General features: G+C 38.1%; 4 protein-coding genes across 9 annotated transcripts; 2 read left to right on the top strand and 2 right to left on the bottom strand.

Annotated features, from left to right (window-relative positions):
* Positions 1-9420: 9420 nt before the first annotated feature.
* LOC103450369 (uncharacterized) lies at positions 9421-10805 on the top strand. Its single transcript, XM_008389704.4, has one exon. The coding sequence runs from the start codon at positions 9827-9829 to the stop codon at positions 10526-10528; it is 702 nt and encodes a 233-aa protein (XP_008387926.1). The 5' UTR covers positions 9421-9826; the 3' UTR covers positions 10529-10805.
* Positions 10806-11744: 939 nt separating this feature from the next.
* On the bottom strand, positions 11745-13691 carry LOC103450368 (uncharacterized). Of its 5 annotated transcripts, none has more exons than XR_011575955.1 (6): positions 13402-13617; positions 12973-13131; positions 12566-12669; positions 12222-12281; positions 12066-12125; positions 11745-11959 (listed from the first exon to the last, which is right to left on the bottom strand). XR_011575955.1 is itself a non-coding variant. In XM_070813511.1 (6 exons), the coding sequence occupies exons 3-6, from the start codon at positions 12470-12472 to the stop codon at positions 11885-11887; spliced, it is 225 nt and encodes a 74-aa protein (XP_070669612.1). In that variant the 5' UTR covers positions 12473-12669; positions 12973-13131; positions 13402-13617; the 3' UTR covers positions 11745-11884. The 5 variants fall into 5 exon arrangements, 2 of the variants coding, with proteins under 2 accessions (XP_070669612.1, XP_070669613.1); XM_070813511.1 differs by having other exon boundaries at positions 12443-12669; XM_070813512.1 differs by having other exon boundaries at positions 12443-12669; positions 12973-13143; positions 13402-13501.
* Positions 13692-14720: 1029 nt separating this feature from the next.
* LOC103450365 (ABC transporter B family member 13-like) lies at positions 14721-20810 on the top strand. Of its 2 annotated transcripts, none has more exons than XM_008389701.4 (9): positions 14721-15176; positions 15279-15333; positions 15448-15623; positions 15716-15916; positions 16005-16264; positions 16340-16653; positions 16726-17715; positions 17819-18060; positions 19432-20810. In XM_008389701.4, exons 1-9 carry the CDS (start codon positions 14898-14900, stop codon positions 20650-20652), a joined length of 3738 nt encoding a protein of 1245 aa, XP_008387923.1. In that variant the 5' UTR covers positions 14721-14897; the 3' UTR covers positions 20653-20810. The 2 variants fall into 2 exon arrangements, with proteins under 2 accessions (XP_008387923.1, XP_028950775.1); XM_029094942.2 differs by having other exon boundaries at positions 14829-15176; positions 17819-18015.
* A 30-nt stretch (positions 20811-20840) lies between these two features.
* On the bottom strand, positions 20841-23126 carry LOC103450367 (rac-like GTP-binding protein ARAC5). The gene is made up of 7 exons (XM_008389702.4): positions 22810-23126; positions 22330-22417; positions 22115-22224; positions 21922-21985; positions 21431-21495; positions 21283-21348; positions 20841-21193 (listed from the first exon to the last, which is right to left on the bottom strand). The coding sequence occupies exons 1-7, from the start codon at positions 22906-22908 to the stop codon at positions 21095-21097; spliced, it is 591 nt and encodes a 196-aa protein (XP_008387924.1). The 5' UTR covers positions 22909-23126; the 3' UTR covers positions 20841-21094.
* Between the last annotated feature and the right edge of the window lie 90 nt (positions 23127-23216).

Raw genomic sequence — 23216 nt, 5'->3', positions numbered from 1 at the left:
CACTGCCAATTTAATATCGTTAGTTATTATATATTAATGCGTGAGAGCGTGACACGTTTCATATAATTCAGAATTAGGTTTATGGGAATCGTCGTTAGTTACCTTTCTTTTCCCTAACCCATTGGCTTCAGACCTCGCCATGCGATCATGTGACGGGTACGATGGGATAGGGTGGATGATCGAGAAAGCACCAAATTTGCTTTTAAAAGTTGGAGATCTCCATATATTTTCGATCTTATGCAAAATTACTTAATTAATAAGTACCTCTGCACCCGAAACGAATATATATAAATGTGTCTATATATTCAATAAATACTAAAATATGTTGGCGGATTAAATCTAACAAACAAGTTGTGTTTGTTATGTTCGTATCGTTTTCATGTTAGTTTCGTTATTTTAATAAGTCATGTATACATTATCATAACACAATAATCTCTTAACAGGTTAAAAATATTTAAACCTTAACCGATCTGTTAAAATTAACAGTTTACCTAACCCGATTATTTTGCACCCATTAAGAACACTTTGTACTTTAATTAATAATCATATAAAATATTTCCTACAAAATTACTAAATATTAACATCTGAATTTGTAAGTTTCTTTTCGTTCAACAATAAGACCACAATAATTTCATTAAGCACAACAAATTTACATCCACGTGCCACATAAGTATTACTTTCAACACATCTTATTTCTACAAAATATCAAATGCTTTTAATTTAATGGTTCAAATGAGTTGAAACAGGTACGTTATTCGTGTGTAAACCTGAATCAATCCAGTATTAATTGTTCTAAAAATCGTCGTCTAGGTGCTAAGCGGCTAACCACTGCTCCGATTAATGTCTAGGTGTTTGATAATTAAAAATGAGCGTCTAGACCTGTTGAGACGCCCGCCTAAACTGCCTAGCCCGTCCATACCTACCTAGGCACTCGCCTAGGTTGCGACTCACTTAAACAGAAAATATATAACTTTCATTTTGCATTTTATTTTTTTCAATAAATTGTAAGAAACTTGTTAAATACTTAAATAAGCACATATTATATGTTTGTTTCCCATGTTTTCATTATCTTCAAATACTTCATAATATATGTGTCATTCTATTTTGTAGCTTATGATGAAATTATATATATTTTAAGTATAAAAATACATTTATTTATATAAAATATAATAGATTTAGTTAAATCCGCCTAACGCCTAGCATCATTTTGAACCTTATTAAATGGGTGTTTAACGAGTTAACCGTATAAGACACCTGACAAGTTGTTTTTATGTCGTTTTGGATAAGGCTAATAGGTAGTGAATGAAATTGTCAAATCTTTGGCTGGTTAGCCTTTTATCTCATCTACTTAGACTTAATTATGTTATTTTTAGATGGTCCAAGAAATATTCATGCGTGTTGTAAAATCGACGGTGGGTGCAGTGGAATAAATGAAACAAGACACAAAATTTACGAGGTTCCTTTACAGTCAGTGTGACTGGAGTACGTCCTCGGGGCAGCAGTGGTGCTTTCATTATAATTTAGAATAATAGGAGTACAAAGATAACTCTCTCTATTATCTCCTCTCATCTTCCTCTATTCTCTCTCTTCCTCTTCCTTCTCTCTCTTCCTCTTCCTTCCTTCCTCTCTTTCTTTCCCGTGAACCCTTCACATCTATCTATATCTTTTGTTGTGTTTCATAAGGCTTGTTTTTATACAAGTAAATCACATGCTAAATAGTGGAAGGGCAACTTGCCCATTATTTGAGTGGACATCCATTTCTACAACACTCCCCCTTGGATGGCCACAAGTCTTCGATTGACTCGTTAAAATCTTGATCTGTTTTAGATGCTCCCCCTGATGAGTATCTCCCCCTGATTTCAAATCATTTAGGTTGATCGTTGATTGTTCTGCTTTAGTCTCTTAGTAAGAAGAGTTGCTGAAAGAGGTGTTTTACTTGTTAACTTTCCACAGGCTTTTTCTTGAACTGAGTTGTAGGACTTTCTGCTAGACTAGTATCGAAGATCTGAATTTACTCCTTTTATCTGGAGCGGAATTTGATTCAAAAGTGGTGGACACTTGATCTTGAATCGGACTTGTGATTTCTTCAAGGACCTTCGAGGATTGATCTTGAATGAAATTGGACCATGAGGAGCTTCATGTGGCAAGTGATCTTCAGTTTTGTTAGGGATGAATCAGCACGCGTTTGTTGCGCTTGTCTCCACATGCTTCAATGTATCATTTTCACTTTCCTTACCTGCTCCCCTTGCTTAAGTAGTATTTTCCTTGCTTTTCCCCCATGCATGTGTGGCATCTTCTCTTGTAGGATTTGTCCCATGATGCAGGAGAGGAATGCAAACCCTTGCATTTGAATGGTTCATCACTTCTTGGTGACTGGAGACCCAGCTCCAACCGTTAAAGATGACTACTCGAGAGCAACACTAGGTAAGCAATCAGGAAAGGTTCCAGGCAGTCGGTTCCTTACCGGGAGTTTGAGTGGAAGTTCCGACATATTGCTTTCTTTATCCTTGTCTTCGTAGGCAAGAACAAGGACAAAGGAAATGACAGGGAGATTGCATGATATGAGATAATCTTGCTCTGGTCCCTGAAGATATGTGATAATCTTGCTCTGGTGTGACATGTTTGAAGAGGTATTCTCGGAGAGGAAGAAAACTGAGTATTTCGAGATGCTATGTTGAAGATGCATTCTCGGAGATGAGGAAGAGTTAGGTATTCTTGCAGTGTTGCGGGTCTGCCTTGTTATGGAGAACAGAGGTCGACATATATAGAGATTTCTCAATAGCAAGTGGTGGTGCTGTGCTTTTACTCTTGTCAGCAACTGTGGTGTAAATAGAACAGTAAGATTTACGCGTTTTCAACTTTGTCAGAGATCTTTGACAAAATTGCACGCGACATCTGAAAAAGTTGGGATTACGTCTGAAAAATGTTAACGAACTTTATTCAGGAAAATCTGGCTTTTGAAATTCGGAGAGCGGTGCCTCTTCGATCTTTGAACAAGTGGCTCTGCTGCCTCTTCTTTTATAGAGACATCAATTGTGTTCAAGGGTATGCTCAGAAAATTGCTGCCTGAGAAATTTCCACCTTCTTGCACTTCTGAAATTTTATTTGACCTCTGTTTTTCCTTCATCATTTCTGAAAAATGACTTGCCCATCTAACATTTGCTTAGATTTGAGTCTTAGGAGTGATACAGACGAGCAGCGTCAGGATAATATATGGCGCCGGTCCTTCTTATCTTCTAATGGTCCTCTTACGGTTGGGGACTCTATGATGAAGAATAACATAACCGCTACTGTGGTAGCTAGGAATCTTCTCACTCCAAGGGATAACAAGATCCTTTCAGAACGGTCTGAAGAGTCGGCCATTCAAGACTCCTTGGCTCTCAGTGTTCAGTGTGCTGGCTCTGTGTCCAATATGGGCCAACGCCTACTTGCTCAAACTCGCCAAGTTGAATCATTGATGGCGGAGGTGGCAAGTCTTAAACAAGAGATCTGAGGGCTCAAGCACGAGAATAGGATGTTACACGTGCTTGCAAATAGTTACTCTACGAGCATGAAAAGAAAGCTCGTCCAACTGCAGGAATCCGAAAGTCGGATTCAAAGTGATCACCAGAGGTTCGTTGCTAGATTCCGAAAGCAACTGATGCCTTCCCCTTCTGATGTTTTGCTAAGTACTGGGGTGCCACATGATCAATCTCCAGTGCCTCCCCCTTCTGGGGTACTTCCGAGTACTGAGGCTTCACATGAGCAACCTTTGTGAAGGCTCCATCCTGTTTGTTTGTTTTAACTCATGTGTATGTATATATCTGTAATTTCTTGGAGATATTAATAAATAAGCTTTATTTCATTCAATGTATTGTGCCAAATACAATAAAGCATATACTTCACTAAGATGTGGTACTTCTGGACCAAATATTAATTTATCTTTACCCTCACGAAGATAAATGATTATTCTTAGTGTCTTCATCATATGAGTATTCAACTCATAATCTTCAATCCATATGGTTCTTTTAATATCATAAATATCATGAATAAGATTCGTGTTGGTAGATTGTTCGATCTGCAGCTCGAGACAATAATTCCTTCAACACTTTATAATTTTTCTAGACTCTTCAGGAGTCCCAATTTAATATCATCAACTCTTCAAGAGTTATAATTTAATGTCATTGACTCTTGCAAGAGATTTTAGTATGTTGCAACAATATCATAATGATAGTACTCACTAAGGCAATTTATATAATCCATTGGTATTGAGTACATATTTTATGTTTTACCCTTCAGAGGCTTACTTCAAGCAATTTGAATCCTTCAAGGGTTTTCTACACTTCATGATACATTTTCCTTTGGAATTTATACAGAGCAATTCGCTCCCATGTATACTTGAGGGATTTACTTATGGAGATATGATGTGGGCGACTCACAACCCTTGGTATATAATTCTCCATTTATATGAACTCGTTTACAACCTTGTGTCATATCATGTAAGTGTATTACACTGTATTACAAATGCCCATATATAACCTCCTTGGTTCAACATCTTTTGACTATTTGTATTGTATTCAAATATATATAGGTTCATTTGCCCACGTTCTTACAAAATTGTAATGGAATTGCCTTTCTCCATTTTGGCCAATAATTTTTCTTTTGTCGACGAACAAAAGAACGTGACTCAATATTAACACAGTTCATTGATGAATTTAGTAGCTACTTGTAAAAACCAAAATTACCATTGGTTATCATCAATCCGTGATCCCATATTCTCATGTGCATGCGCATGCATAAAAGCTTTTCATTTCTTTGGATATCCATTGCCTCTTCAAGGGCATGACGCTATCTCTTCCAGGATAGTCATAATTGAGAGAATGTGGATCATAACCTCCTCTTGAGCGTTATAGAGCTTGGATTTTCTCCACTTCCGGGAGTTGAGTCTTTGGAACCTATACATCTATCATGCTACATGCATGAGACATCAATATTCCCATGTCTGTGGATTGTCCTATCTGGGACGTGTATCCATGCGGCGACTGTCATGCTTCTGGCATGCAACAGTTATGCTTCGGGAATGCAATAGTTCAGTAGTGCCATATTATTCTTCTTTCGAATAACTGAACCTTTTGAGTCTAAAAATCTGCCACGCTTCAGGCGTGCAACAGATAAATCATTTACTGTCTCATTATTTTATCCAACAGAGACATCAATTCTTGTAGGCACATTTGCAGTAAGTATATATGATTTCATCACTTTCGTTGTATCATTCAATTATCCATATTTCATTTTCTCATTGATTGCTTCGTGAATCAAAATAAGACAAATTCTCTTCGTTCTTCTGGAACGGTCTTTTCTCATCATTCTTTTGGAATGATATTTTCTCATCGTTCTTCTGGAACGATATTATTTTCTCCCCCTAATGGCAGGAAAATTGTCTTATCAAAATGACAGTCCGCAAACCATGCGGTAAACATATCCCCAATCAAGAATTCCAAATATTGAATGATAGATGGTGTTCAACTTCAATGCCTAATCTGCAATGATGCCTCATTTCAGTACGTTGTGGCAGTCTTACAGGCACATAGACAACACAACCAAAAACTCGTAAATGTATAATGTTTGGTTGGTTCCAAACCCGAGTTGTACTGAGAAGTATTGATGGTCGGTAACATGTCTCAACCGAATTAATAATGCATCATGTAAAGTTTACATGTCCCCATGTAGAAAATTGGCAATTTCGTTTTCATGAGCAGAGCGCGGGAAATCAATTTCATTCGATTAATAAAGGCTTCTGCTAAACCATTTTGAGTATGGACATAAGGAACTTCTGGTCCTTATTTAATAGTCTGTAAACTGAGACTCTTATGGCTTTTATTACAATTAAGTTAAGGCACTGCGGCACTTCAAACTTACGGTACTCATCTAGGAACTTCATGTCCTGATCTTCAGGATCAAGGGACTTCATGCCAGATCCTTTTGTATGATGGAACTTCGGGTCCAATCATTTTATATGATGAGGATCAAGAAACTGCAGGTTCTGATCTGATCAAGGAACTTCAGGTCCTGTATATACTCATAGTAACAAAAGATAAGTACAATAAATAAATTAAAGCAATAGACGGTAATTCCAGCCATAATGAATAAATTGCATTTAAGTAAATAAAGCTTGTGACAAGGGCTTTAATTCAGCACCATCAAAACTTAAAGCAATAGGCGGTAAAACCGTCCATGGTAAATAAATTGCTTTAAAGTAAATAAAGCATGTGACAAGGGCTTTGATTCAGCACCATTCACATAAATATCAAAGCTTTAAAGCAAAGGGTAATAATTCTACCCACTATAAATAAATTGCTTTAAATAAATAGAACTTGTGACATGGGCTTTAAACCAACACCATGCACATAAATATGCCAAAACAGAAAATGCAATGATTAAGTCCTCATGTTTTGCTTTTTCATTTTCTTGGTCTGCCACTTCTTTTGTTTCATCCCTTTTATTTTTATTATTATTTCACAGTTCGAAGTCATTTTGGTTACTCAGTAAATAATAGTAACAATAAGTTCCAATTGGTGTTCCTCTTCCGGTGAGTTTCGAAAAAGTCGAAACGATTCCCATAAGTTTTGGAGTCAAGAGTGTCTGCAACTTATGAGAAGATCAAACCGTTAGATTTAGTTCAAAATTTAGTATGATATGGATAAGAGGATACCAAACAACTTTCGTGAATAAACAATTTCGATTTGAACTACCGAAATGGAGTTTTGGTACTCATAAGGTGGCTGCCCAGTTTTCTGCGGAAATTGGAAACGGGTTTGGTATTTCAGACATCTGCGACGATCGCACCGTTAACATTTTCTGAAATTTTGATATGTTGTAGATACTGAGCAGACGAACAACTTTCAAGAAGAAAGTATTTCAATCCGAGGTCCGCAAGTTGGAGTTCCGAGGCTATTTACATGGCTGTCAAATTCTCTTACAAATTTGGAGTCTTTTACTCTTTTGCTTCTGCAAAGGATGATATACAGTCATATAACAATATATATAGTTGCTTCAAGAAAATCAATTGTACTGAGATTTGAAGATGAAATGAAATTTTTTTCTTATCTATGAGATTCCAGCTGGAGGAGGTGAACAGGATTTGTGGCGTTGTGCTTTCCACTGACATGAGAGCTTCTCGTGCTGATAACGTGTTGTAAAATCGACGGTGGGTGCAGTGGAATAAATGAAACAAGACACAAAATTTACGAGGTTCCTCTACAGTCAGTGTGACTGGAGTACGTCCTCGGGGCAGCAGTGGTGCTTTCATTATAATTTAGAATAATAGGAGTACAAAGATAACTCTCTCTATTATCTCCTCTCATCTTCCTCTATTCTCTCTCTTCCTCTTCCTTCTCTCTCTTCCTCTTCCTTCCTTCCTCTCTTTCTTTCCCGTGAACCCTTCACATCTATCTATATCTTTTGTTGTGTTTCATAAGGCTTGTTTTTATACAAGTAAATCACATGCTAAATAGTGGAAGGGCAACTTGCCCATTATTTGAGTGGACATCCATTTCTACAACAATGCGAAGTAATATTTACTTTATTTTTCATCTTACATACTTTTGTTCAATTTTTGTTTTTCAGATTAAATAAAATTAAAGAATAATCAAAATAAGAGTGTACATAAATAATTTCATATGTTCATTTGCGAATGAAAATGATTACAATAATGGGGAAGGTAGGGTAAACATGTATCATGACTTAGCGTATGTCCCAGTTTAGGTTTATTACGTCTGCTATTTTATGACAAATTTGTACCGTTGGTGTTTGTGCTGGTGCCAGTACTACTTATTGTGGCTATTTAAAAGATTACTATTTATGCTTGTGTGCAAATTATCTCCAGATTGATGAACTAGTTATACTAAGAAAGTGTATCCAATGTAACAACTCTTATAATTGTTCTTGTTCATTAATAAAAATTATATCGCCTCTTGTAAAAAAACCAAAACGAAGCTTAAAGTAAAGATGATTTGATGCATGGATACCACACATTTTTCCTTTTGCAAGGACACACTCATTATTTATGCCACTCAAGGGGCCAACATCGACAGTACCATTAGTTTTCACATATATTTTTATTTCTTGACTGACGTAAATATGTGTTTGTGTGTATTGTTCGAAGAAAGAGTTCACCTAGCTAGCCTACCGATCTACCTACTTTCGTAATGGGCTAATAGCTTGTCAACAACGTGGACGTTACAAATCATATCTTGGTTTGAAAGAAACGCCCATAGATAGAGACTTCACTGCCATATAAAAACGCATGCATCATTAATTTTGGGACTCAATAATGCAATATCAGTCATGAACTGAACATATGGTCGTGCATGGAGCTTAATATGGAAATTTAATTAATGGACTTAATTAACTTTAATGTTCACGATTGAATTTGGTTTCAAATTCGCATTTGAAGGGAATCAAACCTAAAATATTTCACTTATAAGTGAAGAAGAATAACAACTAGAAAGAGATTATTTAACCAGAAAGAATTCAGTTCATATATAGGATACCTATCCAGAAGTTTTCGCAACTCAATCATGTATGATGGAATCATCAAAGATTTGACCATTTCAAACTCTGTCTGTAACTCACTATAGGCTCGAGAAACAAAGAGAAGATGTGTACGAATGAGATATCAAGCAACAAGAAGAAGGAAAATGATCACTAGACCGTAATACTAAGTGATTACTTCCTATGCCTTTAACCCTAATAATGGGAAAGAGATCATCCCCGGATCTCTTCCTCCTAATTCACCAAATTAGTTGATATGTACCATTGAAATTTGATCAAATGACTACAAACAGATGCCCACTTTAAAACTCGTTCTTCAACTCACTCTGTCTCAATTTTTATCACTACTCTTTCTATAGTCGAATTTAGAATGGGGTGTGATATCTAAACACTTCATTTTACTTCTTATACATCTTTTTTATTTTTGACCGTCAGATCGAATGAACTAAAGAATATCAACGTACATAAATTATCAAGAGATGTGTGAGAAATAAAATAGGATGTGTGTAGAATAAGCATCTCACTCATCAATGGAAGATAGAAAGAAAAAAAACAGAATAAAAAAAGGAGAGAGCTGCCATCACTCACTTCTTGCTTCCCTACCTGAACGTGAGGTCACAAAGATGATATTTCTTAAAACAGTGCTGGGCCACCTAATTGGCAACGTGTGTGGCTAGGATTCGTCAAGTCCCTATCGCCCATTCCAATTACGAGGAACCCGAGGAGCGAGGACGATAGCAACGGCCACGTTTCCCCAACGGCTACTTCCAATGGCGGGATCCAACGGTGGGACACGAACTGGCGGTTGCCGCCTACAGTTAAATATTTTAGTACGTAAAAAATGTAAAATTATTAAATAAAAAAATCAATAATGTAGCCGTTGGGTTGCATTCCTCTATAAAAAGGTGAAGGGAAGGGGGGTAGAGAGCCAATTCAAGATTCCTCAAGGTAATGCAAAGTATACAAAAAATCCAATCAACTCAATCCTTTGAGATATCTAATTATAATTTCTATGTTAAGATAATTCCTAGCTCTAACTTAATTCGAAGTTTTCTTCGTCTCTATTAGACGTCTTAATTTCTTATATTTGATCTACTTATCTCAACTTGACACGAATTCACTTTGATATTTTTATGATCTAAACTTTTTCTTGATTCAAATCTCGTGTAAATTTTTGTCACCAAATCTCTACAGAAAATCTTGCGTATATTAATCAAAGATTTTCTTAGTGCCGTAATTTGTTTATTTTGTTATATTTACACATCAAAATTCAGAAAAACTGCAATTTTCGGCTATGGAAACTGTTGTTGTAGAGCAACCAATCTCTGCCTGCAAGCAGATGAAAATGGTGAGAAGAAGCTCTGAAAATCTTGCTCCCATAAATTACAACTTCCAAGGAGGTCTCCTCCAAGCTCCTCCACCTTCTCTCTCTCTCTTCAACCACTACCGCTACCAACATCTTCAACAGGCGCAGAGGCAGCAGCATCAAAATCCGCCTCTCCTTCCTCTGCCGGTTCCCAACAGACCTCCTTATCACCACCAGTCTCTGCCGTCTCTTCCATCGCGTACTCGCAGCGCCTCCCGCCCTCCCGCCGCCAGGAAGACCAACAACATGATCACCAGAAGCCAATCTCTCACCCCGAAAAAGCCGAAATCTAAGCCCTCCAAGAAAGAAGAAGCTAATAAGCAGGACTTCAAAGCGATATCTGAGTGTTTGATCGCTTCCACCAACCGTTTGGGTCCCGATCCGAATGATCTTCCCATAGATGTTACTAGGGTTTTCTCATCGTCCATTGGTAAGAGTCTCGGTGGCGGTGGCGGTGTGGGTGATATGGAGAAGTTTTCAGGTTCCATTTTCACTCTCTCACCACCTCCGAGTAGCCTGCCCCTGCCAAGGTTTTCTCTGCAGCCAAGGCTTGGTTGCAACGCCGAGGCTGCAGCAGGGGTCGACGCCGGAGCAACCGACAACCTCTGCCGTCTGTTACGTCTCCGATGAATGGTTGGGTGGTTGTCTTAGTAGTTGGTGATCATGGTTTGGTTTGTAGGTGTCAGTTGTGTAAATAAAGGCAAGTGAGAGGGTTAATTCGTGATGATAAATTAATCATGTAATCCCTCTCCTCACTTCTCCTTGAGGAAATTTGTGATCGCCACCTGTGTTTTTTATTGGGGTGCACAAAAAAAATACCAAAGGATGTTTTTCTTTTTCTTTTCAAATTTGTTTTTCCTTTTGTTGGTCTCCAAATAATAATGATATGAATGTTTTCTGACTTAAATAGAGAGTTTCAAGTTTTTTAATTGGGGAATTGGTCAAAGTGTGTTTTTCACAGTGTTCTAAAAATCGGTTTAGGCGGCCGCCTAGGTGTTAGACGATAAAGGCCCGTTTCGATTTTAGGCAAATCGTTTCAAAAAATCGGTCTGCAGCTAAGTGGTCCTAAGCGAATTTTATGTATATATATATATATATTTTTTTTTTTTTGATGTAGCTAATTTGTAAATAATGGATTTACTGCAAGTTTATCCAATAGTGAAACGAATTTGAGCATTTTTGATACATACAAAGAAAAGAAATAAACTAGATACAACAAAGTTAAATAATTTAGTATATGTCCAATCCAATGCAAGGATTATGATTCAAGAACAAGAAGAATTTAGTCTGTCATCCAAATCCTCCTCATTATGATTATATGCTTCTTGTTTTTTAAATATTGAATTTTTTGGATGTATATAATTTGTGTATTTTTCTACTTCTATTTTGCATTTTATACAAGTATAGTTTTTTTTTATTTTTTATTTTTTTTCAGGTGTAAATAGGTTAGTTATTTACAAGATATATAATAAATTTACATAAATCTGCCCACCTAGCCGCCTAGGCACTAGGCCCCTACCCACCGCCCGACTAGCACCTAACGATTTTTAGGACGTTGGTTTTTCAAATCCTAGTTATTGAAATTATCCGTTTTTGAGTACGTTACCAACATCTATTTGCTACTTTGTCAGTCTTTAAATGTTATACAGTCGATATTTGAGCAACATACCATCGATATGTAAAGTTTTGATCACTTGAGGTTTTATTCCGATCGTTCTAGCCATGTTCCCAAGGACATATACAAAACTCTAGCAGCACATATTTCATTTCGGCACAATCATATTCCCCTTTAATATGGCGGAAGCAAAACCACAGAATCATAAATCTTATAGCTGACAAATCTGTGTTGGTGAAAAAACACGTTCGGTATGACTTCAAACCTTGATCTCATATCTGTTAAATCTTAAATATACACTCAATACAAGGCATAAATCTTTAGAGTTGTTAGGAACATGTCCCATAATCTCTTCCAATCTCCGGTATATATCAATTCTCAGTAAATTGGTGCTGGCAATTGGTGCACACATAGAAAGTAGTGGCCCCTTCATCTGCCGACCTCATCTAGACCCGTATCAAAGAAAGAAGGCAAGGCAGCATAAAAGATAATTAGACGACTCGAAAAAGAAAGAAGAAAAGATACTTAGATGATTGAGCGATTCTAGCATACCTGTCGGGAGTAATATGTATGCTCATTGTGGCCGCATTTTTCACACGTTTTAGCATCTGTCTGTTTACCAGAGAAAAATATCATCAGAAAAATTGAAAGCACATTCCTCCCAAACAAATACCACTGCTTTAAATGAAAACTGAAAAGCACAGCTACCTTTTGCAATTGCACCTTCTCTTCTGGAATTATTGATATGCCTAGATCTCTTCTAATATCCTGCAACAGGGACACACAGAGTAATAACTTGTTGCTGTGATGCGGAAAGAGATGTAAAATTCGACGCTATTTGATTTGTGTCAACTGACTAATTTCAATTTAATACTACAATCAGATCCAACATTTTGAGTGTATTATCTTTAACTAAACTCACTGCTTACGTATATTTTCGAATATTGTAAAAGGGGCATGAGAAAATATCGTCGTACTCAGTGCACAAGGCTCCCGCTTTACGCAGGGTATGGGAGAGGTGAATGTCGGCAAATCATAGTACATGTGCGAACCACGACAACTCAATTTAGTGTGCACACATAAAGTACACACAGACGATGGCTAGAATGATTATCCACAGCAGTGACTTTGTAAGATATTTCTCTTCCGGATATCTCTGAAGACAATTAAAATCATATTAGGTACAAAACTAAGAAAGGAAAAATATTTAAGTTAAACCTACAAAAATATTACGTATATGCCACAGAAAAATATAAAGCCCGAGACATGCCATGATTTAAGTTGATAAATTCTATAGCAGTTAGAATATAAAACACTTCCAAAGGTAAACTCTTTTCGAAATTGAGTATATACAACTAAAATACGGTATGAATTCATCCACAAAACAATTTTGAAACTAGAAAACAGATTAAAGATGCATAAGTTAACACAAATGGCCGAAAGCTTAAGTTTGCTCTACCTTTCACATTTCGCTGGAACTTGCAGAGAGGGCATTGAGCATACTTATTTGAATTCAAATTTAGCAAACTCCCACACAAGTCGCAGAACAAGAAATTGCGGCCTTGAGAGTATGCCATGAAATGCTTCTCCGATGCACCGTCAGATATCGTTGTTGCACCTGCAGTTGGAGCTTTACGCATTAACAAAGTCAAACCCAAAACATGTCTTGAGCTCAGTTGAGCATTTCATCAAACAGCTGCCATGCAAGCTAATAATTTTGTCCAAAAAATCAAACTGGTATCTTAATTCATACTAATACAAACCCAACAGCGAATTCAAGAAACAAACTAGAAGCAACTACTGAAAAGACCGATGCATTATACAAACACAATTACTCAGAGGAATAAGTTAAAGAAGAAATTGAAGTTCAAATTAAGAATTTACATACGAGCAATCGTCGTGAGGAGAGTTGGCGACGGAAATGCCGCAGTGATAAAACCCTAATTCACAAATCCCAGTGTCTGCTAAATCTTAAACCCTAATTCCCAAATCTCTCTATTAATTTTTGAGAGTTTTAACAAAATATTATCGGTATTGTTCACTTTTAACGAAAGTCACATTTTTACCTTTAACTGCCACTATTCATTATACTTTTTAAAAATATTTTTTATTAAAAAGTAATGTTTTTTTAAATTTTTCATTAGTTTTCTTTAATTTTATAGAAATTTGGACTCGGCTGGTTTAGTTTCTAGGCTGTACGGGTTTCTAGTAACTGTCAGTTCTGGGCTTGGAAGTAGTTTATAAAGGCCCAAAACTCTCTATATTCCGGCCCTTTTAGCTTTTTTATTTTTGCTTTGACTTTTAGGAATTTCGTTGAATTTTTTTTACATGTATTATTATTAGTAGGGGGAGAGAATTCAAATATATTACAAAGATTTATGGAATAGAAGAGGTCGGATTGTAGCTCTCTAATAAAGAAAAAATGTGGGAGGTTTTAGATTCGATACTCCGAGTTTATGAGTTTGCTTGACTGTGACTACTGGTAAGGTGAAATTCACTATAGCCATTATGGATAATCGTGAATTGCCACCAGTTGTCCTCATTTTTTAAAGAAAGAAAAATAAATAAAAAGAATTTGAATCTGGAATGTATGGATTGAAATTTATTGTGCTAAAATTCATTTATAAGAATTTAGAATTGTTATTCTTCGTAACACAACCACACATTATATTGTAGGTAGAAATTTTATTTTCGTTCCATATATTTTATTTTCAAATTTTGATACGTAAGTTGTAGCTAACTTTCAGATCCAAGCTCCGTCACATTGTACAAATAAAAATAGAAAAAGCTTGAAAATATATATGTGTAGTTGTGAATGTCATCGTTATGGTAAATGAGTACCACATGGTATTAATGTAGTAAGATGATGCGACTAAAGTGCAACCACCACTTCCACTTCAGTATAGTTTATACTTTTGTACTTGTAATTTTTTTTCTTCCTTTTCGAGGCAGTTCAATAAACTGTATGCATATATACGTATTTGGAAATTCTGATCACAGCACGGTGGTCCATAGGCTTGAAAAATGTAGAGATTTTTCAATGTACGCGAAACACAAACATATACATTATATGTCATTAATAAAAAGACACTTAAAATATAATAACATTGGTTCTGATCATAGTAAAATATCTCTTTGAAAAATGATCCACGCTCGGGCCCCAAGTAACTAATTTTCAACTTGTTGAGTTAATTGCTTTGTTATCCAACAGCTCAATTGAAAGCTATAGAACGGCAATTATGTTTTGGGTAGATTACAGTTAGAGAGCCGAGTAGTTGGTTGAAATGCCAACTAGTTATACAGCGTCTGCATTAATTGGCGGGAAATAAACACTTCTCTCCCTCACTTCTGTGAGAAAACAACTTCACTTTGTCTGTCGGCATTATGGAGGAAGTAGAGCTTGCCTCCGACAAGTTTTCTGACGGAAACCCGCTTCCGAAAATGGACAAACCAACGAACTCGACCAAGCAGCGCAGCGTGTCGTTCCTCGGACTTTTTGCTGCTGCTGACAAGGTGGACTGCGTGTTGATGTTTTTGGGAAGTGTTGGGGCTTGTATCCATGGTGGTGTGCTTCCTGTGTTCTTTGTTTTATTCGGTCGCATGATCGATTCGTTAGGACATCTGGCGATGAATCCACAACAACTGTCTGCCCGGATTTCCGAGGTAAGATCAAACGTTTCGGAATACCTTTTCGCTATCCTTTCGTGCGATGATGTCCTGTTTCGATATATGTATGTGAGTTTTCCCTTTTTCTTTTATTTGCAGTATGCTTTGTACTTGGTATATCTTGGACTCGTTCTTTTCGCATCAGCATGGATTGGTACGTTTTGTAAATTACACTCGTCAAATTAGTTATACGAGCATTAGTATCAGCAGACCTGAACGTAGCCAAGTTGGTTAAGTATAAGTATCCTTGCCGACGCTTTAATTTCAGGTGTAGCATTCTGGACGCGAACCGGGGAGAGGCAGACAGCTCGTTTGCGGATGAAGTATCTCCAATCAGTTCTAAACAAGGACATTAATTTTTTCGACACTGAAGCCAGAGACACCAACATTATTTTCCACATTTCAAGTGATGCAATTCTAGTGCAAGATGCGATAGGTGACAAGGTAATTCGCAACCAAAACTGTTGTGAAATCTCTCGAAGAAGGTCCTTAAGAGTAACACAATTAACATTGTTCCTTGTATCTTCTGAATGCAGACTGGCCATGCTTTGCGCTACCTTTCACAGTTCCTTGTTGGATTTGCGATCGGTTTTACATCGGTATGGCAGCTTACGCTTCTGACCTTGGCTGTGGTTCCATTCATAGCTATTGCAGGTGGAGCTTATACTATAATCATGTCTACCTTATCCGAAAAGGGTGAGGCTGCTTACGCAGAAGCCGGCAAGGTTGCTGAAGAGGTAAACTACTGTCCTAGGCATTTCTCGATATCTTACTCATCTTGCCGCATATGTAGCCTATTTTCATCACACATGTTGCATACACCAGGTTATTTCGCAGATTCGTACAGTGTACTCATTCGGGGGAGAGGACAGAGCCATTGAAGCATACTCAACCTCACTGAACAAGGCCCTCAAGCTGGGAAAGAAGACCGGTGTTGCGAAAGGAGTTGGTGTAGGGTTTACATACGGGCTGTTGTTCTGCGCTTGGGCATTGCTTCTCTGGTATGCCAGCATACTTGTAAGGCATCATGACACGAACGGGGGGAAAGCATTCACAACAATCATCAACGTCATCTTCAGCGGATTGTAAGTCCACTCCAAATTATGTGTGCATTTACTATTTCCAGTTTCGTGATTAAAGCAGACCTTTTTCTTATTTAGTGCTCTTGGCCAAGCTGCTCCAAACCTTGGTGCAATTGCAAAAGGGAGAGCTGCTGCTGCTAATATCATGACGATGATCGATTCGGATTCCAAATCCTGTAAGGTCACGGACAACGGAATAGTGTTGCCGAAAGTGTCTGGGCAGATTGACTTCTGTGAGGTTGGTTTCACCTATCCATCACGATCAAATATGGTGTTCGATAACTTGAGCTTTTCGATTGGAGCTGGAAAGACTTTTGCAGTTGTTGGCCCTAGTGGTTCAGGAAAGAGCACCGTTATATCCATGATTCAGCGATTCTACCACCCCGTTTCAGGTATTCTGGTCCTGTCTAATAACCATTTCGTTTCTTGTTTTGAGGTCTAAATCATGAACCAATTTTTGCAAGGTAAAATACTGTTGGATGGACATGAACTTGGAACTCTCCAACTGAAATGGTTGCGAGAACAGATGGGATTGGTAAGTCAAGAACCGGCATTGTTCGCGACTACTATAGCCAGCAATATTTTGTTCGGTAAAGAAGACGCAGACCTGGATCAGATCATGGAAGCTGCTAAAGCTGCAAATGCACATTCTTTCATTGAAGGATTGCCTGATGGCTACAACACTCAGGCAGGAGAGGGAGGAACTCAGCTTTCCGGAGGGCAAAAGCAACGAATAGCCATTGCAAGAGCAGTGCTGCGAAACCCGAAAATACTACTCTTAGATGAGGCCACAAGCGCTCTTGATGCAGAATCAGAACTAGTTGTTCAGCAGGCACTAGAGAAAATCATGTTGCATCGAACTACAGTAATCGTTGCTCATCGATTGTCCACTATCCAAGATGTGGACACAATCGTTGTCTTGAAGAACGGTCAGGTTGCTGAGAGTGGTAACCATTCGGACCTGATGTCCAAGAAAGGGGAGTATGCAAATCTGGTGAGCATGCAGGTACTGGAACGGGGTAAAGATTCTGGCTTAGTATCTGGACATTCTTCGAGAGAATCCAGCTTTCGTGGAACCACAAATAACTATCCGCAGGAGGACAAGGCAATCAGTACAAAACAGCAGAAGCCAAGCGATCAGACCAGCTCTGCTGCTGCACCAGTATGGGAATTAGTGAAACTAAATGCGCCCGAGTGGCCTTACGCAATACTGGGGTCAGTCGGTGCAGTTCTCGCTGGCATGGAAGCTCCTCTTTTCTCGCTCGGGATAACTCATATATTGACAGTGTTTTACGCTCCTGGCGGCTCTCAAATCAAACATGTTGTTGATAGGATAGCTCTCATATTTGTTGGCTTGGCTGCTGTCACTGTCCCAATATATCTCCTGCAGCACTACTTTTATACATTGATGGGGGAGCGGCTCACAACTCGCGTTCGTTTATTAATGTTCAAAGGTTCTTCTCGACCTCAAAGATTGAACCATATTTTTATTTCTCATATAATGCACATTACGAAATCCATCAAAACTGAGAACGGCGTTCTTGTTTTTGACTGCAGCCATCCTTTCGAATGAAGTTGGTTGGTTCGATTTGGAAGAGAATAACACCGGATCACTGACATCAACTTTAGCAGCAAATGCAACGTTGGTGCGAAGCGCTCTAGCTGACCGTCTGTCAACAATCGTGCAGAATCTCTCCCTCACGGTGACTGCTTTTGTTATTGCCTTCACGTTTAGTTGGCGTATGGCAGCTGTCGTGAGTGCCTCCCTTCCCCTACTTATTGGAGCTTCCATAACTGAGGTCAGAATAAAAAATACCACCCTTCTGTTAAAAGCTGTATTAAACTAAACATGGTAAATACCAATATTAAACTAAACATGATAAATACTAAAAATATATATGACAATATTTGAGAATTTCTTATATATTCATTAATCTCCAAAGTGGAGTATATATAAGAGTTACAATTTATATTACATATGTATTTCATCAACGTGAGACAATAAACTACTATTTACACTTTAACTAATATATAACTCGCAACACTCCCCCTCAAGTTGGTGCAAAGATTTCACGCATGCCCAACTTGTCAAGCGAGTCGGAAAACACACTATTAGACACAGCCTTAGTAAGAGCATCAGCAAGTTGATTTTCAGATCTCACAAACGGAAACATAATAATTCCAGCATCTAATTTTTCCTTAATGAAATGTCGATCAATCTCCACATGTTTTGTTCGATCATGTTGCACTTAAAACTTCATTATAATCTCCACATGTTTTGTCATCCACTTTAGCACTTAAAACTTGATGATTATTTGGACTAGAAACAACAGTATCCTCCATAATCAAGATGTACAAATCCCCTATTCTTTTACCATGACTAATTATCTTCTGAGTTTGAATATTTTGAAAATAACAATACGTATGGTAGAAGTGAGCAGAACAATATAAGGTATCAAGAAGTTTTCCTATCGACAAAAGATTGCATTTAACATCAGGAACAAGTAAAGCACGGACCAGTGATAAGGTTGGAGTCAGAGAGATAGTGCATTCACCTTTCACAGGGAATGTGCTCCATTTGTACTAGTAATATACGGATCATGAACATAGTCATATAACTCATCAAACATTCTAGGGTCACTAATCACATAATCAGTAACCCTAGTATCAATTATCCATTGTAGCAATCACTGTTTACGGCACTGTAGAGGACCAATGTTCCCAAAGCAGACTACTGTTCACGCATTGTACTGTAGCGCGACACTATTCACTTTTTTTTTTCCACGAAGGAAATCACGAAAAATATGGACACAAAATTAAAGCACACAGGTCACCAAGAGCGAACTGCTCTGATGCCATATTAAAATAAATATGGTAAATACCAATATTAAACTAAATATGGTAAATGCCAATATTAAACTAAATATGGTAAATACCAAAAATATATATGACAATATTTGAAAATTTCTTATATATTCATTAATCTCCAAAGTTGAGTATATATAGGAGTTACAATTGGTATTACATATGTACTTAATTAATGTGGGACAATAAACTAATATTTACACTTTAACTAATATATAACTCGCAACAAGCTGCACATTGTTTATTTTTAATTGTTGTTATCTTCAATCCAACATATGTTCGGTTTTCTTGATTTGTATCCACAGCAACTGTTTCTGAAGGGATTCGGAGGGGACTACAACCGTGCCTACTCAAGAGCAACTTCCGTTGCACGCGAAGCGATTGCCAACATACGTACTGTAGCTTCATTTGGTTGCGAAGAACGGATATCACTCCAGTTTTCCTTGGAACTAAACAAGCCAAACAAACAAGCAGTTCTAAGAGGCCACATATCAGGCTTCTGCTACGGTTTATCGCAGTTTTTCGCATTCTGTTCTTATGCCCTTGGCCTTTGGTATGCATCAGTACTAATCAAGGATAAAGACTCGAATTTTGGAGATATCATGAAGTCCTTTATGGTCTTAATAGTCACTTCACTGTGTATAGCAGAAACCCTAGCTCTCACACCAGAAATTATGAAGGGATCGCAAGCGCTCAGCCCAATTTTCAGTATCCTAAAGCGAGAAACAGCCATACATCGTGATGATCCCAGATCAAATGTTGTTGCCAATGTCAAGGGAGATATAGAGTTCAAGAATGTGAGTTTCTGGTACCCTGCAAGGCCGGATATCACCATTTTCGACTATTTGAATTTACGGGTTTCAGCAGGAAAGAGCCTTGCTGTAGTCGGGCCAAGTGGTTCGGGGAAGAGTACAGTGATTGCACTGGTAATGAGATTTTATGACCCCGTTTCTGGTAGAGTTCTAATTGATGGATACGATATCAAAAGCTTGAACTTGAAATCATTGAGGAAGAGAATGAGTCTAGTTCAGCAGGAGCCGGCATTGTTCTCCACAACAATTTATGAGAACATAAAGTACGGGTACGAGGAAGCATCGGAAGTAGAGGTAGTGACAGCGGCGAAAGCAGCGAATGCACACGGTTTCATTAGTCGAATGCCTGAAGGGTACAAAACTCAAGTGGGAGAGAAAGGAGTGCAGTTATCCGGAGGGCAGAAGCAGAGGGTAGCAATTGCCAGAGCAATACTGAAAGATCCATCAATTCTTCTTCTGGACGAAGCAACGAGTGCATTGGACACAGAGTCTGAGAAGCTGGTCCAAGAGGCTCTTGACAAGCTAATGGAGGGTAGAACAACGATTATGGTAGCACACCGGTTGTCAACCATTCGTGATGCAAATCGGATCGCCCTGCTACAAAATGGTAGGGTGGTCGAAATGGGAAGCCACGAGCAGCTGATTGGAAGACCCGGTAGTCTCTACAAACAATTAGTTAGTCTACAGCAACAAAAGACAGACGCGATCGATTGATTCAAAGGCGTTATATGCTAAACTTCTTATGACATAAAAGGTAACGCGTAAGAATATTTTCGATCACAAACTGTGCATAGTTTTGTATCGAAGACGTAGACAAGCATATGTAGTTTTCAAAGGATGTATTAATAAAGACCGCTATTGTATGCTTTTCACTTTTGCGACCAAACTGTGTTATACAGGCATTATCCGGAAAGAGTTGATGCAATATATGAGAAAGACGGAGAAGTACGTGTTAGCAAAGCTAACTGTCACTTAAATACATGAACACAAATCTTAAACAAACCAACTAAAGCTATCACATGAATCCCTAAAATGTCAGTACATACTATACATACACCACGGTTTGCTGCTTCAGCAAAGGACTTCGAGTACAAAGGAGGTAGCGGTGAAGAAAGGTCGGCAGTCAGCAAATCATCTCATAAATCTACTCGTTACTTCACAATATGTAGCAAGCCCTTTGTCCCTTTCTCTTCTTCTTTTGCTTTGGTGGCTGGAGCACCACCTTAATGGCCGCATCAAAAACAGCTTTCACATTCTGCCATTAAAATTTTCAATGAATCATGTCAACGAGGGGTGAAGACATATGACAAATTTGGAGAGAGGGCAAGACAAAAATATGCATACCTGTTGTGTTTTCGAGCTACACTCAATGTATGCAGGCGCTCCAATCAGTTTCTTCAATTCCTCTCCCTTAGGCCAAAACGACAATCAAAGGTCAGTAAACCAACTTAGAAAGATAATATTTAGGTTGTGGGTGAAGCAATAGTCTTACCTGATCAGTAGTAATGGGAACTGCACCAGAATGGTCTATAAAAAATTGTTTATCATCCCGAAGATCTGCAATGAAAATCATAAAACTCAGCACCTCGTTCACCAAAAGAGTAAGAAAATTCAGTAGTAACTAATAAGTGATGACAATAATGCTCCAGATAATGAAAGAGATGTTGACTCAAGAACAGGAATAAAAGTGATAAATTGCTAAACGACCAAGTAACCAAAAGATCAATCTTAAAATAGTGTGGTATTGAAGACAATATCGAAACTAAGAGCTAGTATTCAATGAAGACTCAAAGAAATTTAGAAATAACTGAACCATGACACTGGTCGCTACATGGAAGAAATGGGGAAGTTATACGTCCATAGTCCCAAAAGTTACAGGGACCCTAAAGCATTAGATCAGACACCAGCACAAACATAGGACAATTAGCATGCACTAGAACAATAAACAAATACATTACAAAGGGGTTGAGAAAAAGATCTTACCGAGCCTTGTTCCAACCAGAATTATTGGAACGCCAGGTGCATAATGGCGCAGTTCGGGAATCCACTGAAACAGAAAACAAAATATCAAACAACTCATCCACACACCAATGAAGACATTGTATACTGAAATTATTGCAAACACAGATACTAAGTAAAACAGAAAGTAAACAGGATTGTAAAGAAGATGTGGAACCTTTTTTGCAACGTTTTCGTAGCTGGCCTTGCTTATGAGAGAGAAAGCAAGGATAAAGACGTCCGCCCCTCGATAGCTCAAGGGCCTTAATCTATTGTAATCCTCCTGCCCTGTTAGAATATGGTTATTAAAACTCCCAAAATACAGGGAAAAACAAAAGCAAAATGAAACGAATTCGCATGTATAACAGGGGAGTGAGTGAGTAGTAAAATCACCAGCCGTATCCCACAAAGCTAGGTTGACAGTGCTCCCATCCACAACAACATTTGCACTGAAATTGTCGAAAACAGTCGGTACGTAGTCCTGTTTTTCGATTACAACCACAAACTTAGTAAATTATATGAAAATCCAAGTTCAACTACGCAAATTAGCACGATAACAACTTCGAAAGAAACGAATCCTACGGCTAATGAAACACCAGACAGAAATGTGGAGCCGCAGAGAGTTAACAATAATTAAGAATAAAAAAAATCTTCGATAAAACTAATGTCGTTCTTCAGTTAACTAAATCAAGGTTCAAGTTTGAACTTTAGTGAAATATAATCAATGTTCGAAGTTTGCCTATGATTATGACGGCAGCTGGACAAATAAGACAAAATCCCCGAAATTTCCGGAGGAAGAAGCAAGAACTGAAGCATACAGCTGTACTGAACTGGGAAGAAGGAAGGCGGTAAAATTACGAAAATGGGACTGACCGTGGGAAAGGTGTTGCTGGTGTAGGAAATCAGCATGCAGGTTTTGCCGACGGCGCCGTCGCCGACCGTCACGCACTTTATGAACCTGGAGGCGCTCATTTCACTTTTCAATTTTTCCACCCTAGAGACTGAAGCAGCAGATCTCCACCCGAAAATATCTCCTTTTCCGACGCTTCTACTTCCTTCTGAGATCAGCAAGACGCCATCTTTGCTAGCAGAACCCCTAATTAGGTGAGAGAGAGAGAGAGAGAGAGAGAGAGAGGGAGAGTGAGGGAGTGGCAGTGCAGGGGAAGAAATTGAAATTAAAAAAAAGCTGCTGTGAGAATAAGCGGCTGTGCTGTGAGAATAAGCGGCTGTGAAATAAATCAGCAGAGTGTTTGGTAAACTTTTTTGTAAAAGTGCTTTTG

The sequence above is a fragment of the Malus domestica genome, chromosome 15 (genome assembly GCF_042453785.1).
Source record: "Malus domestica chromosome 15, GDT2T_hap1".
Classification (NCBI taxonomy): Eukaryota; Viridiplantae; Streptophyta; class Magnoliopsida; order Rosales; family Rosaceae; genus Malus; species Malus domestica.
The sequence above is the reverse complement of the archived record's forward strand: the minus strand, read 5'-3'. Positions and strand labels throughout refer to the sequence as shown.

Coding starts and splice junctions, on each gene's coding strand:
- LOC103450369 (XM_008389704.4), top strand. CDS start 9,827: ATGGAAACTGTTGTTGTAGAGCAACCAATCTCTGCCTGCAAGCAGATG.
- LOC103450368 (XM_070813511.1), bottom strand. CDS start 12,472: ATGCCCCTTTTACAATATTCGAAAATATAC. Junction 12,126..12,221: donor AGAAGGTGCAATTGCAAAAG/GTAGCTGTGCTT, acceptor TCTGGTAAACAG/ACAGATGCTAAAACGTGTGA. Junction 11,960..12,065: donor ATACATATTACTCCCGACAG/GTATGCTAGAAT, acceptor ATACGGGTCTAG/ATGAGGTCGGCAGATGAAGG.
- LOC103450365 (XM_008389701.4), top strand. CDS start 14,898: ATGGAGGAAGTAGAGCTTGCCTCCGACAAGTTTTCTGACGGAAACCCG. Junction 15,177..15,278: donor TGTCTGCCCGGATTTCCGAG/GTAAGATCAAAC, acceptor TTTTATTTGCAG/TATGCTTTGTACTTGGTATA. Junction 16,654..16,725: donor ATTCTACCACCCCGTTTCAG/GTATTCTGGTCC, acceptor AATTTTTGCAAG/GTAAAATACTGTTGGATGGA.
- LOC103450367 (XM_008389702.4), bottom strand. CDS start 22,908: ATGAGCGCCTCCAGGTTCATAAAGTGCGTGACGGTCGGCGACGGCGCC. Junction 22,418..22,809: donor CCAGCAACACCTTTCCCACG/GTCAGTCCCATT, acceptor ATCGAAAAACAG/GACTACGTACCGACTGTTTT. Junction 21,194..21,282: donor GTAGCTCGAAAACACAACAG/GTATGCATATTT, acceptor TTTTAATGGCAG/AATGTGAAAGCTGTTTTTGA.